This window comes from Eubalaena glacialis, chromosome 10 (genome assembly GCF_028564815.1).
Source record: "Eubalaena glacialis isolate mEubGla1 chromosome 10, mEubGla1.1.hap2.+ XY, whole genome shotgun sequence".
Taxonomy (NCBI): Eukaryota; Metazoa; Chordata; class Mammalia; order Artiodactyla; family Balaenidae; genus Eubalaena; species Eubalaena glacialis.
This window is the reverse complement of record NC_083725.1, coordinates 50,229,945-50,247,183: the sequence shown is the minus strand read 5'-3', so window position 1 is coordinate 50,247,183 and position 17,239 is coordinate 50,229,945. Positions and strand designations below refer to the sequence as shown.

Genomic DNA, 17,239 nt, shown 5'->3' with positions numbered 1-17,239 from the left:
TCTAGAGTCTTGGTTCAGAGCATTTCAGTATCAATTGAATGAAGAAGATTTGGGATTGTCAGTGTCTCTAGTTCACCTGCCAGCCAGAAGCAAAAATAAGCCAGTCCTCCCTGGAGGAAGTAACTTCATCCAGAGCCTCAGATTCTTGCTCCAGTTTTTTCATATGTGATGTTCAGCACTCAATCAAAAATAACCAGAGTACGAGAGAAAACCCAGAACTAGAAACAGACCCACAGGAGATTCAGATAAGATAGGAGGATCTTACTTGGATAAGTGTGACTTTCTTAGCCAGGCCAGATTCTGTAATCACAGCTGCCTTATTTTCACATTGATGCCTTTTCAAGTGGTGTGTGTATGTGAGAAAGTATACACATCATAAGAGTCACCGTTTTAGCCGTTTTTAGGTGTGCAGTTCAGTGGCATTAAGTACATTCACTCTGTTGTGCAGCCATCATCACCATGCATCTGAACTTTTTTGTCTTCCCAAACTGACACTCTGTACTCATTAAACACTAACTCCCTGTCTCCCCTTCCCCAACCCTGGCAACCACCACTCTGCTCTCTGTCTCTTTGAGTCTGCCTACTCTAGGTACCTCATATAAGTGGAATCAAATAATATTTGTTCTTTTGTGTCTGGCTTATTTCACTTAGCATAATGTTTTCCAGTTTCACCCGTGTTGTAGCATGCATCGGAATCCTCTTCCTTTTAAAGGCTGAATAATATTCCATTGTATGTATACGCCACATTTTGTTTATCCATTCATCCATCAGTGGATACTTGAGTTGTTTCCACCTCTTGGCTTTTGTGAATAATGCTGCTGTGAACATGGGTGTATAGATATCAGTTCGAGTCCCTGCTTTCGGTTCTTTTGAGTACATGCCCAAATGTTGGGTTGCTGGATTCTTTTTTCAAGTTTAGAAAGCTTTTCCTGTTGGATTTCTTTTGGCCTCTCCACACTCAATGGGCTCATGACTCTTCAGCTGGCTGGGACCATCTCCTCCAGGCTCCTCATTTCACAGAGGGGATGCGGAGGACGACGGCAGGCGATGCCTTGTCCAAAGTCCCATGGCCAGATGGGTTGAGCACATGGCCTCTGTCAGATTTCAGGTGTTTTTCACATGTGAAAAGGTGCAGGTTTGATTTGTGTGGCTTCAGAAATCTAGACTCTCACCTGTTAGTGAAAGTTTACCAGTTGGTGAACTTTAGCTCAGCACCAAGAGGGTCTTTCCAGCAGAAGAGCTGTCCAGTGGGGGAGCCCACTGTGGACCCAGGGGGTCCTTAATTCAGGGTGGACGTGAAGATGTGTGTCATCTTCCCATATCTCTACTCCTCACTCTGTGCTTCCGTCATGTAAAAACCCACCTCCTTAGATTAGTTCTTCGTTCTTGACACCCAGCTATATCATCCCCACCCCCTCATTCATTCAGGACTTTGGTGAGAGTTCTTTACCCTAGGGTGCCTTCTGGGTCCTCCCAGATGACGCATCTGATGCACCATTCTCTTTCTCCAAGGACTTTCACCTCCTTTCCACTTGTCACCGTTCCGGTGGACGCCTCGCTCTGTGTGCCTCATTACCTAGAGCTACGTTAGGACATCCCACCCCGTACCGCCACCTCCTGCCCTCCGAGGCCCTCCCCCACCCCCTTCAGAGCAGACGGCAGCTCGGACACGAGAACACCCTCAGCTCCCTGCCATCACACGTCCCCGATGTCCCCACGCAGCACCAGCCTTCCCTGTCCTTTTGGTGAATGGATGAGGCCCCTTCTCCCGAATGAAGCTGCTCTCCTGTGTGACCCACCGTGCTCTGGATCCCCCTCCCCGGCTGCAGGAACACCTCCTTCCCATCTTTCTCCTCTGCATCCTCAACCCATCCCTTCTCGCAGGCTGTCTTCCCACTGACATTTTAGCACGTCCGTCTCCACCAAACTGATCTTGCCAAGGTCACCTACGACCTCCCTGTTGCTAAGTTAATTCTCACTCGCTGGGGCTTATGCTACTTGGCTTCTCTCTGACATCCAGTCCGGTGGACCACGCCCTCCTGCAGATGCTCTCTTGACTCTCTGGTTAGAGTCTCCCTTTGTCCATCTCTGAGAAGTTGGAGTTCTGTCCTAGGCCACCTCCTCTGCACCCCCTCCCTGGACCATTTCATGGCCCTGGTTTCAGTTTCTTTCCGTGGGCTGTTCACAGCCAGGTCTTTGTCTCCAACCCAGCCTTCTCTCTTGAGCTCCAGACCCACACACCCAGCTGAACCCTGAACTTGAACACTTGAAGGTCTGGCACGTGCCTCCGGCACAGCTTGTTCAGAGCTGAACTTCCGTTTCCTGCCTGTCCCCACTGTGACCTCTAGCTCAGTTAATGACACCACCAACCATCCTGTTACATCAGCCAGAAGTCTGAGGGCCATTTTGACTCTTTCTCCATCCCCACATCCTGTTAGTCACTGAGCCCCATCAGGTCTGTTTTCATAAGGAGCTCTTAAACTCTTCATCCTTCTGTCCAGCCCCTAGGGCAGCCGGCCGTCCTCTTGCCCATCTTGCTGCTGTCATTCCTACTCTCCTTCTACCCCTTTCCACATAATCACAGGTGTTCTTTTTTGCCTGACTGTCATTTCCCTAAACAAAACCCTCCAGTGTCCCTATGAAATGTCTTTATTTCTTTAAAAAAAACAAAACAAAACAAAACTATTTTGGCTAACAAGGTTCACTCTCCCTCTGGCCCTTGTGAACCACTGCAGCCTCACTTCCAAATCCGGTGAACTCCTAATGCATTTTCCCAGTCTCAGCTTAAATATCATTTCCACCTAGAAGCTTCCTCTAAACCTCTAGACTGAGGGTTGTTGCCAGTTCAGACTGCTTCAAGGGCCAGGTGGGTCAATGTGAAGCTTCCAGGAATAAAACTGTGGGCCTGCTGTGTAGACAGTAGACTACATGCCCTGCCTCAGACACTCAGATCCTAGAAATGGGCCAGTGGCCAAGCAGAATATCAGCTTCACTCCACCCTGGTCTGTGTTGCTTGGTTGTGTATTCCCAGAGCAGCCTGTACTTTTCCTGGAATCACCCTGGGATATGGTCATTACTTGTCTTAATTCTCCTTAATTGATTCTTTATTTCCAAGACTCTAAGTTCCATGCAGGCGGAGACCATGACGTGTCTTGTTCATCACTGTACCCCGAGAACAATGCACAGTCCACAGTGGGTGATCAGGGCACACATATGGAAGGGAGGAGAGGAATGAGGTGGCTTGCAGGTCCTGATCAGAACCAGACTTAGGTCTCTAGGAGCATTCTGACTGGTGCTCACAATGAGGGGGTTAGAGGCACAGGGTTTATGTGAACACTTCTCAACTCACTTCTGATGCCAGAGTTAAAACCAGGAGACCCAAATTCCCACCCCAAAGAAGTTACTCAGTGTAATATTGAAGTATGTATTGGTGTAGTTTATGGCAGTGGTAGAATTCATGCTGTCATCCCTCCCCACCTACTTCTTTCATTTCTCCTGCCCTGTTTCAGCTCCCTTTCTCTCCCGCTCCCTTTATTTCTAGTAGCCTCTAGTATCTCAGGAGTCTCTGGTGGAAATACGGGTGCATTCAAGGGGCCAGCAGGTGGCACTCTAGGACTGTTAGACAACTGGCCTTTTTTGGGTGTTCTGGTCTCTTTGTTCAAGTTCATAAAGTAGGCCACTGTTAGGCAAGATTTCTTTCTGAAACAGAAAAGCCAGTTTTTGACTGAAAAACAACAAGAAAATAAAATTAACAGTTGTCAAATCTTGCTATATTTCCTTTAAGTGGATTCACAGAAACTTAGTTGCAGGGGTTCTCTGAGGCTTCCAGACCAGAGTTTTTCAAACCTTAGCATTATCTGTGTGAAAACACAGGGTCCTAGGCCCCATCCAGAACACAAGTTGGAACCTGTGGGGTTAAGGCCAGGAATGTGGTTTTTTATCTACTTTTTAGGAGAGTCTGCTTCTGCTGGGCCAGGTTGGGTTCCAGTGTAGACACCACTCATCTAAACCAGTGTTTCCCAAACTCTGTGTGCACGCAGATCACCTGGAGATCTTATTGAAATATAGACTCAGATTCAGCAGGTCTGATGGGGGCCTGCATTCTGCATTTCTAACAAGCTCCCAGCTGATACTGAGGGTGCTTGTCTGTGGACCACTCTTTGCAAAGCAAAGATCCAGGGCAGGGGCTGGCAAACTGACATACATGCTCCAGCCAAATCCAGCCCATCACCCATTTCTGCAGATAGTTTTATTGGAATACAGCCATGCCCATTCATTTACACGTTATTACCTGTGTCTGCTTTTATACTATGACAGAGTTGCCTAGTTGTGACAGAGGCCATATGGCTCACAGGCATTTCCCGTCTGGCCCTTTGCGGGAAAAGGTTTGCCCATCCCTGATCTAGAGCTCTGAAGCCCTCCCAGATGATCCAGTGAAAGAGAACTCCCTGCCTCATAGGATAGTCCATATCATGTTCATACAGATCTTTAGGAAGGTTTTTCCTTGCTTCCTTATAACTTGGTTCTAATTCTATTGACAGGAGTCTTTTCTTCTTTCACACACAAATGCTCTGCTTGCCATCTTCTCTTTTACAGGTCTCTCCTCCTGTTAGGTCCCTCCCAGAATGTCACCCAGCACGAAGCCTGCTGCCTTGGGTGTCTTCCCTTGAGTGCAGAATAGAATGACATACCCCCTTAATTCTCTCTCCTCTGTAAACTGCCCATGGAATGCATCAGCCATTCTGGGGAGCTCTTCACTCATTGGACTTCCCATATTTGAGGTTATCTTTAAATGCATCACTATCCAAACAACATGCATTCAAGAACCCACATCTTTCACGAATCCTTATGTATCGCTTCCCCTATGGAATTTGTTCTTGGTTTACCTGCTTCCTGCCAACTGACCCTTAAATGTTAGGGTCTCATGTCCTCCCTGGTTCTCTTGTCTTCTTCTCCGTGTTCTCCTTGGATGATCCCAGCCATGTTCTTGGCTTTGACCATCTATGAGCTACAAAAGCCAGAGTTGCGAGGATGGCCAGATTGTCTTCTTTTTTTTAGTTATGTACGACACACCTCCACCAGGGCAGTGCCTTAACTACACCTCCACCACCCCTGCCTTAACTACAGATATCTCGCGTTCAGACTCTCATCTTCTCAGGTCTGCCTGACTCCCCTCTGCTGTGAATCTTTTCCTCCTTGCTTCTTTATTTCAACTACTGGTACCACCACCCATGCCCTCATGTAAGCCAGAAACCCAGGATTAGCCTTAGTTCTTCCCCTTTTCCATCCATCACTTCCAACTGGGCACTGGAAGGTATGTTTCCCCCTCTGTGTAGTCTCAAGTCTGTCTTCCTCTCCCCATTGCTGCTGCCTTAGTTAGTGCTTATCCCTTAGCCCCTCTTTGCTGCAGTAAGCTCCTGCCTCGTCTCTCCTCTCCAGTGTCTTTCTTTCTTCACGGCTGTAATAATCTTTGTAAAATAAATTCCCATCATGCCCCCCACCGGCGGCTTCCCATACTGTGGGAGCTTCATAATTCGGTCCCTGCTTCCCCTTTGTATGAGTCTCCTAGGACTGCCGTGACAAATGACCACAAACTCAGTAGCTTGAAAGAACAGAAATGTCTTCTCTCCTAGATTTGGAAATCAGGGTGTCAGCAGAGTCGGTTCCTTCTATGGGGCTCAGAGGGGAGGATCCATTGCATGCCTCTCTGCTAGTTTGTGGTGGTGGGCGGCAATCCTTGGCATTCCTTGCCTTGTAGATGCATCGCTCCAGTCTCTGCGTCTGTCTTCACGTGGTGTCTCCCCTGTGTGTCTCTGTGTGCTTAGAGGGATACCAGTCACTGGATTAGGGCCCACCTTAAGTTAGTATGACCTCATCTTCACTAGTTACATCTGCAAAAACTCTATGTCCAAACAGTGTCATGTTCTGAGGTTCGGGGTGGACATGAGTTTTTGAACCTACTACACACCCTTCCAGCCTCAGCTCTTACTACTTCCTCAGCTGTGGGCTTGCTCATTTACTTTGGTGCCAGGGATGGGTGAGAATTCACCAGGTAGACAAGGAGAAAGAATTCTAGACAGAGGAAAGAGGATGTCTGAAGGGCCACAGAGAGCTGAGTCTTAACATAATAGTGCTTTTTTTTTTTTTAATTTATTTTTGGCTGCATTGGGTCTTTGTTGCTGTGCGCGGGCTTTCTCTAGTTGCGGCGAGCGGGGGCTACTCTTCGTTGTGGTGTGCAGGCTTCTCATTGCAGTGGCTTCTCTCGTTGTGGAGCGTGGGCTCTAGGTCCGCGGGCTTCAGTGATTGTGGCACGTGGGCTCAGTAGTTGTGGCTCGCAGGCTCTAGAGCACAGGCTCAGTAGTTGTGGCACACGGGCTTAGTTGCTTGGTGGCATGTGGGATCTTCCCAGACCAGGCCTCGAACCCGTGTCCCCTGCATTGCCAGGCAGATTCTTAACCACTGCGCCACCAGGGAAGTCCCCATAATAGTGCTTTATGGGTTTTTTGTTGTTGTTGTTTTGCCTCACTGAAATTTAAGACATAGCTCAGACGTTACCTCTTTTACAAAGCCTTCCCTCACCTCCCCAAGGACATCTCTATTCCCTCAGTACTACATATTTTGTGATCATCACTTTTACGTTTTGATTATTTAATTATTAACTGGTATTCCCACCTGACCTGTGTGGTCCTGGGGCAAACTGTGCACTTCCTCTTTGGGGCCATGCTCCCAGCCCACTGCCTGATACCTGGCAGGTGCCCAGGATGTGTTTTTGAATGAATTTACCCATCCGCATTTAATCCCATAAGACGTGATCACATCCGTTTCACGGAAGGAGTCGTTCAGTCCTAATTGGATGCTCCTTTGCCTTAGATGAGCTAGGAGGGAGGCTGAACATGGAGGGAGGCTGGGGCAGATCCCCTCCAAGGTCCCTGCCATCTGGAGGGTCTGTTGTTCTAACTACAACCCTTTCCAGAAACAAAACAAAATTTTAAGGCAGATAGACTGAAAAGTGTACCTAGTTCTTGGTTTCAGCTTGCTGTGAGAAGCTTCACCAACTTTGGAATAGCTCAGCACTAACTAACATGGGCATCGTACAGAATCATGCAATCATAGCTTTGAAAGATGCCAAGCATCTCAGAACTAATTGGGAGTAGACAGAGCTTAGAAACAAAGCTGTTCCCATCCAGCAGATGTACTCATAAAGCTCGGTAGTTTTTCCATGTTCCTTATTTGGGCAAAAGGATTTTAAAGACTATAATGCTTTTTTTGGATTCTGATTTCATTTGAATTCATTTTAAAGCCATCTTGCTGCAGATTCACTGCAAATCACCTTTTTACGTTTGATGAAAAAGAAAACAGAGGTTTAACTATGGAGAAAAACTAAGAAACGGGGCATTCAACTACATTCCCCTAGAGGTGATCAAGGTACAAGGATATTTTAGAAGAAAGCAAACACCTTTAAACATTCACGTAATACCTTTAAACATTCATTTTTCAAATTGCAGTGAGCATTGTTGAGCTATTCATTGGTGCTAATTATTGCACCGTGTTGGCATGTTAGAAAAATTGCTACAGACTGTAAACAGTCACTTCCTAATTCAAAAGAACAGTTTGAGATAAAATGCTATTGTTCAAGTAGCTTTGAACCAAAAGTGACTTATACACGTATTCCACAGCCCCAAGTTAGAAATACTGTTCCCTCTGTGGTTCCCAGAGGAAATGTCTGTTTCTTTCAGTTATGGAAGCAGCACCAACTCAACGTCACACAGTTAAATTTTGATACTAATGGGCACCCTTCAAAGTGACTAGCATTGAAGGAACACTGCGTTTCAGTGTAGCCAACTATGAATTATGTAGCCAAAATGCAGCTAATCACAGCCTGTTGTGTATGTCATTGTGTAGCAGCTCTTTGCAAATTGGATTAGTAGTTTTGAGGACCCCATCCCATGCCAGAACCCCAAAGGGAAGCAGCTGCGTTGGTGAGGGCTTTGCGGAGTTTCTGAGCCATTTGTGCTATTTCTCTTGCCCTTGGGGCAGGGATTCCTTAAGCGGGCTCCATGATAGCATCAGGAAGTCCACGAGCTAGGATAAGAAAACAGAGGGCAGCTTTATTTTTTATGTACTTCAAGCTAAAACTTAACATTAAAAAATATGTATGTAAGTAGGCAAGAATCTCTAGTGGTATTAGTGCCATGTGTGACTGTCACCCACAGAAATCACAGCTATCTTGGAGTATTTTTTACTCTTCATCACTTCAGAGTTACTGTGTTGTTGGACCATCTGTTAGATCCCATTAAATGTGTTGACAAAGACGCACATACACATTTGTCTTTTAATGTTGTGACAGCTGTATATCAACATCATCCATTTCCTTTGCGAATTTATGTGTTATTTTATGCATTTAAAAATGTGACTCTTCATGAAAAACAAGGAAAGACTGAGGAGCTGTCACAGAACCAAGCTGTCTAGGGAGACGTGACAATAAAACTCAATGGATACCCTGGATGGGATCTTGAAACAGAAAGAAGACAATAATGGGAACACTGGAGAAATCCAAATAAAAGCCTGAAATGTAGCTAATGGTAATGTGCCAACGATGGTTCCTTCGTCTTGACAAGTGTGCCATGGAGATGTCCGATGTCAACAGAGGGGAAAACTGGATGAAGGTTATTCGAGAACGCACTGGACCATCTTTGCAACTTTTCTGTACATCTGATCTATAGTGAGAGTCACACTCTTACTTGGTCTGCTGCCGGCTCCCAGAGAGGTCGGGGTGGGAGTTTTGTGTCAACTCAAGGCCATCGTAACCTCTTCCTGTTACAACTCCGAGGAGCTGTGGAGAGAGACCAATCCAAAGGCAGGGAGGAGTTTTCCAGAGAAGTAAAATAATTTGCAGTGTATTACGGTGAAAGAGCCATGGCTCTGGGATCAGAAAGGTCAAGCTTCATATTCCGTCTCTATCACCAGCTTTGTGCTCTGTGGCCAGAAACTGCTCTGGGCGTCCTCTTTGCAAAGTGAGGCCATCGGCAATGGCTTTGCCAGGGTCATTGTGAGGATTGAAGATAACGTGCCCACTCAGTAGCCTTTCCGTTGGTTTTAGCTGCTGTGTTTTAGAGCCTATGACATGCCAGGCACCATGCAAAGCATTTTCCATAAATTATCTAATTTAATCTTTATAACACCTGTATTACGTGACCATTTGATAGATAGGGAAACTGAGGTCAGAGGCTCAGCAACCTCGCTGCGAAGACCACTACGCTGAGTTTAACTTCAGATCTGTTCTGGCTGCAGCTTCCTGCGTCTTCTCTGAGGCTAAGCCTTTCCGTACTGCCCTGCGGACCTGGTTACTGGATGCTCTTCGCTCCCTCTGACTTCTGAATCCCCTCTCATTTGTTTTGAATGTACATCCAGATCGGGTTGCTCCCCTCATGACTGTCACCCATTGTGGTTGGCTTCTCCGGGCTTGAGATTATCTGGCTGTAAAATGAGGATGTTGGGTTGCCCTCACGGTCTGTCCACTATGGAAGTCCGTTCTGCATTTTGTGAATTTTACCTGCTTATTTTAGCTGTTTCATGGGCTGATTACAGGATCACTGAAGCCAACATTTTTCTAATTTGTTTTGAGCAACGTTATGCATTTCTGTCATTCTCCCAAATTCCAGAGAGGAAAAAAAACAGAGTTCTAAAAGCCTTAGTGACCTCCTAAAACCATAGCAATTAAAAAAAAAAAAAAAAAAAAAAAGAAGAACCCAGAGGCCACTGTGACATTTACATGTTCCTTAATTGCGATTTTGTCAAGGGATTATTCTAAAGGACAGGGGGAATAATTTTATTTTTTTGTTTCCTTCTGTAATTAGGGAGGAGACACCATGTGTCACCATGTAGTTGCGAGTGATTTCAAATTAAAGTCTATCGAAGTGGAGGGGGGAAAGGTAGTTACCAGCGTCATGTATTACCTGGACAGGTGAATTTAGCCATAAGAAGTAGTTATTGGGTAAGGAGCCTGACTTTCACAAGCAATGTGGGCGTGCACTTTTGTGTCAAAATGAGAAAACCGCTAGCAGCGCTTAGCACGGTTACTTCGGGGGGTGGTCTGTTGATCCCGTGATTCGCTCTCCTATTTTTCAGTTTTTCCCCTACATCCTGTTACTGGTGGCCATCCTGCTGTACCTTCCCTCCCTGTTCTGGCGTTTCGCAGCTGTTCCTCATCTTTGCTCAGATTTGAAATTTATCATGGAAGAACTTGACAAAGTTTACAACCGCGCAATTAGAGCTGCGAAGAGCGTGCGTGACCTGGACTTGAGAGACGGTGCCTGCCCAGCTCGAGAAGTTAATGAGAACCTGGGGCAAAGGTAACTTAGCCCCCAGCAGCTAGCCCATCAGGATTTGGGAGTATGAGTTAGCAGCCCTTCTCCTGCCCATCTGGGCTTAGGCTTCTCACTACCAGTACATGGGGAACTGTCATCCACCTGGTGACCCCCTTTGGGAGCCAGGAAGGCCCACTGCCCCAAATCTCACCCCCACCTGTCTGCCCCAGCACCTGTCGTCACATCAAGAGTCCTTCCCTTGTGGAGTGAAACATCGCTGTCTCATGTTCTCAAATGCAGCGCTGGTTGCTTTGACCTACCCCTTCATGGAGAAGCACAGAGGATGATGAGGCCCCTGAGCACAGAGAACAGATGGGAGGGAAATGGGGAACAAGTAGACAGCGCCTTGCTTTTTTCACATTCTTGCTCTGGTTTTTGTTATTGACAATAGCAATATTATTAATAGCTCTCATTTTTAAAAATACTTAATATAGCTCAGACACTTGAGTTTTCTAAATTACGTTATCTCATCCTCAAAACATCATTACAGATAACGGCATTTATTTATCCCCCCCCCTTTTTTTTTTCTAGGTAAATAACACTGTCTTATAGCTTTAGGTGGGAGACCTGGGACCTGGACCCGGTCTGTGGGCCCGCAGGCTAAACCCACACCCACCACCCACCTGTTGACCTTCTGCTGCTCGCCTATAGGAGGCATATGTGTTCCGGTTAGGCTAGAAAAATTTTCTTTACCTTATTCTACACACTTGAATGGTAAATATAGGTTAAAAACACAGCAGCAGAATAAGAACTAGCAAATTTATTTAACAAACATTTAACATTCCCTAGGTGCCCGGAGTTGTTCTAAGAATTTGCAAGTAGAACATTTAATGAACTAGACCTTCCTTAAAATATTAAGGGGGGAAAGTGTTTTATTATTGCTTTCCCTACTTTTTTTTTTTTAAAAAAAAAACCCTGATTTTATTCCCTGGTACTCTAGTGAAGTTACAGGTAGAGAAGTATGGGAGGGAAGGCATTGGAGATTTTCGGTGTGATACTGTTGAATGTGTTTCTATTTGACAGTCTTGGTTAAGGGTTTAAATTATTTTTATTTGTTTCTTTTCAGTTTGTGGGAGATATCAGAAAGCCACTTCAAGTACCCAATTGTGGAGCAGTACTTAAAGACAAAGAAAAACTCCAAAAATTTAATTGTCAAGTACATCAGCTGTCGGGTGCTGTCACTCAGCATTATACTGTTAGCAGGCGTCTACCTGGGCTATTACTTTAGCCTCTCCTCCCTCTCGGATGAGTTCATCTGCAACATCAAATCCGGCATCCTGAAAAATGACAGCACTGTCCCCGATCGGTTCCAGTGCAAACTCATTGCCGTCGGCATCTTCCAGTTGCTCAGTTTCATCAACCTCGTGGTGTATGTCGTGCTGGCTCCCCTGGTGGTCTACACGCTGTTTGTTCCATTCCGACAGAAGACGGATGTTCTCAAAGTGTATGAAATCCTGCCCACTTTTGACGTTCTGCATTTCAAGTCGGAAGGGTACAACGACTTGAGCCTCTACATTCTTTTCTTGGAGGAGAATATTAGTGAACTCAAGTCGTACAAGTGTCTTAAGGTTCTGGAGAATATTAAAAGCAGTTGTCAGGGCATTGACCCCATGCTTCTTCTGACGAACCTCGGCATGATCAAGATGGACGTGGTTGATGGCAAAAATCCTGAGCCCGTGGAGAGGATGGCAGAGGAGCAAGGGGACCAGACGGCAGATCTCAAAGGTAGGCTTAGCTCTCAGGGTGGAAGCTGGGGAAGCCCACAGAGCACCTCTGCAGCCGCCTTTTATGAATGACTGACAGTCTTTACCCCTGCCCACCGTTGTTAAACCATTTTCCTGGTGTGGTTTTAGGTGAAACCCCTCAGTGCTGGAGAGAGAGGGGAAAGCATTGGTGCTGCCCCAAATTTCCAGAGGAAAGCATCTGTGCTTTCTCTGGGCTGTGCTCTCTTCCTTCTCCTCATTTTCTGTCTTTCTCATACTCCACCCCTTGCTCAAGCATTCTTCTCTGATGTCATTCTTGCTAATTTTTGTCTTGTTTTACTGGCTTTTCTCCCTATACTGCTGATCGTCTTGTCTGTCATTCTCCATCGCTTACAAAAGAGACTGAGAGTTTATTGATTTAATTGTCGCTCTGACCCAACTTCAGCTGCTCTGCAATGAGGCTAAGATTAACTGGGTAAGGCAAAGACCAGGAGGTAGATTTATAGCAGAAGTTAATTAGTGCTGATGGGTCCTGCCGAGGGACTTCTGTCATAAATACTTGTTTTCCATTTTGACAGATTTGAATGTACACAATGGAACGAAAATAAATAATGGAGAGCAGAATGCTCGACAGAGACTTCTGGATACTTCTTGCTGATGATTTTTTCCCGTGAACTTCAGATCAGTGACCTGGGCAACATGGGATTCATTTTGGCTGAAGCACCTCTGGCAGGTACCCAGCTGGTTCACAGTAGATGATTCTCAGCAGAGATACTGAGTATGTCTTACTGAGTCCCTGGTGAAAACGATGGTCAACAAAACGTTGTGGAGGATGGTTCATGAGCTTCCTACGAGACAACGTGGAGACAAGTAAGCCACAGCAAACGTAGATGTGTACGTCATCATCAGACAGAAGGTGGAAAGACTAATCCTAGTAAGAGTAACAGACCTTTTAGGGCCTCAGAGAAAAACACCTTTACGTACAGATGGTGCAACGAGCCTCAGAGCTACTGGAAAGCAAGGACTTTGGGAGTTTTTTTTGTTTTGTTTTATGAAATAATAATAAACATGTCAGGGTATAATTTAATATGAATCTTGTCTGTGCCCTAGTGACTGTTGGATGAGAAAAATATTCACTGGCTGACTGTGGACCCATAGGTGGATCTGCTCCTGGCAGTATCCTACATTGGAAGAGTTGCTGGAGCCTCGATTCTTGTACACCAGGCTCTGGACCCTGCTACCTGTCAACCTTGACCAACCGAGATCCTCTAGCCACTATGTGATGCCCTCTGCTGCAAAGGGCAGCGGACCCAAGTGCTGCTCTGACTGAGAACTTTGTTAATAAGATAGCATCGAAAGGATATTGTGACTTCCATACAGAAAAGAATGCTTCTGAAAGAGCCCAGTGGGGAAAGCTGAACATACAGAACAAATTAATCCAATCACTTTGGAAGAGGTTGTCTGCAGGGAAGTCCTCTGTTGTCGAAAGCATTTGAGACAGGATGTTACTTAAACAAATTCACAGAACACAGAAAGCTTAAAGTGAGGGACATTTTGCCTATTACGATCAGAGCATATAAATGACATCTGCCACATGGGTGTGCTTGGAGCCAGAACAACTTCACAGTTTATTTATATTTAAGAACATCTTTTAAAAATTCATTTAAATTTAGAATCGTGTGATGTCAAAATTGAGGCCATTTGGGAAGAACATTCTAGCATTGACGGGGAATTATAGAATAAATGTTACAAATGGGTATATAGTGTATCACCCAAGCATTGTTTCATAAACATTTAAGGCTGACCCAGAATATCAAAAACCTTTTTCCAATCCTGATCATGTAAATAGATCCTACACTATGTTTACATTTTATACAAAATTCTTAAAAATGCCATCTGTGGACCTCCCTGTTTTTATTCTTAGAAAGTTAATACATTGCTAGTGAATAATCCTCAGGAGCTTCAACGTTTATGGATGGCTCTTAGGGACAGTTGTTTACCTAATCTAATTACATAAGCTGCTCTCCACCTTTCAGAATATTCACAAAAGCAGATTTTATTTGTGCTTCTGTGATGGTTTCTGAGATGGAAAGCTAATGATAAATATCCAGGATGCAATCAGTGTTTTACATTATTCTTACTGCATAATATTTATTACCATTGAATAATAGTGTGACTTAGAAATGTCAGTAACCTAAATCATCAATTTTGCTGCATTTTTATATCACTATATCTGAGATGTTACATCGCAGTTCTCTACACTGGTTTCTTTTTATCATTTGAAAAATTTCTGAAATATATTTTTCTGTGCTATCCTTTTTTTTTCAAAAAGCCTCAACTTCTTTATAGACAGCCCCTAATTTATAGTTTGAAGTGGTAAAAGTAGATACATTATTTTAGGAGACCAGGGACTCTCTAAGCCCTGTCACATGTAATTCTTTAATTAGAGCCCTTAACCTCTGTGCATCCCCCCATCCCTACTCTCTGAGTTCCAATAACATCTGTGATGTCCCGGACATCATGCTAGTGACTGGCTACAAGGATGTGAATAAGGCAGGTCCTCATCTTTGAGGAGTTTAGAGACTAATAAAAGGCAGTGAAGACAGAGGCAGGTATCTAGAGGAAGAGTGACCACACTGAAGGCCCTTCCAGAAAACTCCCAGCAAATGCTCTGTGTTCTCAGGAGACACCATATTGTTTTTCTCTTTCCCATCATTTCTGTAGCTGATGGTTTTGAGAGGCTAGTTACAGTTCTTCCCAGAGGTTCTTTAGCCACGTGTCCCCCAGGCTGAAGCTTAAACAAAACAATAACACAGTGATTTTGAACAGAAAGAGCTCCAATCACCTTTTGTACCTTACTTGCAGGGTTCGGGGAACCCAAGCCTTGGGGTACATGATGCTGTCCATGAATAGTCATGGCGCTAAGAGTCTGATGTGGATGTCTGGTCATACATTTTGGCTTGAGAAAATGTGTTATTAGGAAAGTTAACTCCATCCACTGCTGGCTTAGAGGGAGGACTACTTTTGAGGTGGCAGGTTTCCAAGGATGAGGAGTCATCATTGCTTTACAAAAGGGGGCAAACAGATCCTCAATGACCACCGCCAGTAGTAGCTGACTTTGTTTCTGGCTTGTGTCTTCCTAATAAACCACCACGAGGCCTCTAAACCAGACTCGTAACACCAGCGTTACAGCTGGGGCTGGGACTGATTGTTCTGACAGCAGTTTCCAGCTCCACTTTTAATTTCAGCAAGAGACAGGCAGAGATCCTCTAATATGGAGGCTCTTAAACTTTTGGGAGGTTACAAACCCCCCCTTGTAAGTATATTCTTTTTTTTTTTTTTTTTTTGTAAGTATAAGTCTTTAAAGCTATGGACCCTCTCCTCAGATATACACACAACACTACATACACCTTCAAGGGTCATCGTGGTCCACGCACCCCAGGTTAAGAAGCTGTGCTCTAATGCCTGGGGACCGAGCTGCACGGCAGGGAGGCTCCCATGGCCCTTGTGGAAAGCTTCTGCTTCCGACAGTAAGTCTCAGCTGTACATTTACTTAGTGAAACCACGTTTGCACACTTTTGAATGAACTGTCGTCCCCTTTGAGTAACTGACATCATTTCCTAGAGTCAGACTGAAAAAGTCAATTAAAAGAGCCGGTGGGGTGGGGGCGGTAGCTTGGAGTGATCAGGCAGCTGGCATGGACCGCTCTTCTCTCTCTGGCCACCAGAAGTGATCTTATTCCAAACCCAAGTCATTGCCCCTCTGCAGCCAGCCTCACTGGAATGTGGGGAGGGAGGGCATACACCTGACCTGTAAGATGCTTTGTCCTACTTTGTAGTCGTCCTGGGAGAATGCGAGAAACGTCCCATTGTACGGCGGGTCTGGTTGCATGTTTGTGTTTCATGTGTGGAAGCTTCCTTCCTGTTCTGAGTGCCCTCTCCTTTCCAAAAATGAGCTAAGGTGGGATGGCAGGGCACCGTGGGCATTGGCCCTGTGAGAACTGTTCAGCTCTTAGAAGCGGATTGTTGCACAGCTTTTAAAATGCATCCGTGTTGGTTTCTTTTGCTTATCTCCAGGATAAATCGAAGATCTAGGAGGGTGGGAGTTTTTACCCATTGTTATATCACAAGCTCCTGAAAAACAATGGCTGGCGTGTAGTAGGCATTCTGTAAATATTTGAATAAATGAACACACCGTTATAATAAATCCTAGTTTGTGGGCAACTGTAATTTGATTTTAAAAGGCAAATGGTCCTCTGCAAGGGAGGGGAGGCTCATTTAGCCTCTTGGTGGAGAGATGAGTAGTTCTGCAAATGAATAGGTTTCTGCATGTAAGTAGTGACGATTTTTAGCTTTTTATTGTGGAGTAAGCTGTGATCACTTTCCAAGTTCAATACAAGTTCAGTGTTGCCTCGCAATGATTAGGGCAATTGAAATTATAAAGGTCCTTGTCTCGGTAATTTCCCAAAATAACCTCTTGAAAAGGAAAGTTGAAATGTGCAGTTGTGAGTAATTGAGGTTTCATCTGATGGCGCTGGGATGAAATGGCTCCTTCTGGGCAGTCATTGGCATTTTCGCCCTGTTTTTCACAAGTAAAGTGAAACCTTTGGAAAAGGTTGGCAAAGATGGTACTGTGTCGTTTGTGGAATATAATAGATATTAATCCGTGATTGGTTTGTCCTGCCTGCTTTAGGTGAAGTGTATTGTTTCTGCGTTCTCTTTTTAGCTGTAAAAATACTTTGTCAGTTAAAGCATGCGGTTTGATCAGTCATTGTTCTTCAAGTTCCTGAAATTTATAACCGTTTCTTATGCCTTGAGTGCCTCCCCCTGCCCCACCAGAAGAGGAAGAAAGAATTCCACAACGTCACAAGTGTTTCCTACAAAACCTGAAGCTGTCTGCTCCTCTTTAACAAGTTGGCTCATTTTAAAGCACCAGAATGACAATTTAATGGTATTCTATAATGTGGTGCTCTAGGCGTAAATTCTTTCTAATGACTGCATTTCTTCAAAACTTCTAAAGAAAAATAAGTACGTTCTTTCTGCTATGTCATTTGGTAAGAATGATTGGTTTCTATTCCACAGAGGTTGAAGGATGGGAACCAATTACGGTCTTAGAAAATGACCTTTAAAAAAAGCCAAGAACCTTGAAAGCTCTGCATTTGGGTGGTTA

At 44.9% G+C, this 17,239-nt stretch overlaps 1 protein-coding gene across 1 annotated transcript in view; it reads left to right on the top strand.

Moving 5' to 3' along the window:
* PANX1 (pannexin 1) overlaps positions 1–13,393 on the top strand; it is a 40,697-nt gene extending 27,304 nt beyond the window's left edge. Inside the window, exons 3-5 of the mRNA XM_061202699.1 lie at positions 10,129–10,352; positions 11,434–12,092; positions 12,649–13,393. Coding sequence (XP_061058682.1) covers positions 10,129–10,352; positions 11,434–12,092; positions 12,649–12,728 — 963 coding nt within the window. The 3' untranslated portion in view covers positions 12,729–13,393. The remainder of the gene's footprint in view (positions 1–10,128; positions 10,353–11,433; positions 12,093–12,648) is intronic.
* The last annotated feature ends 3,846 nt before the right edge of the window (positions 13,394–17,239 follow it).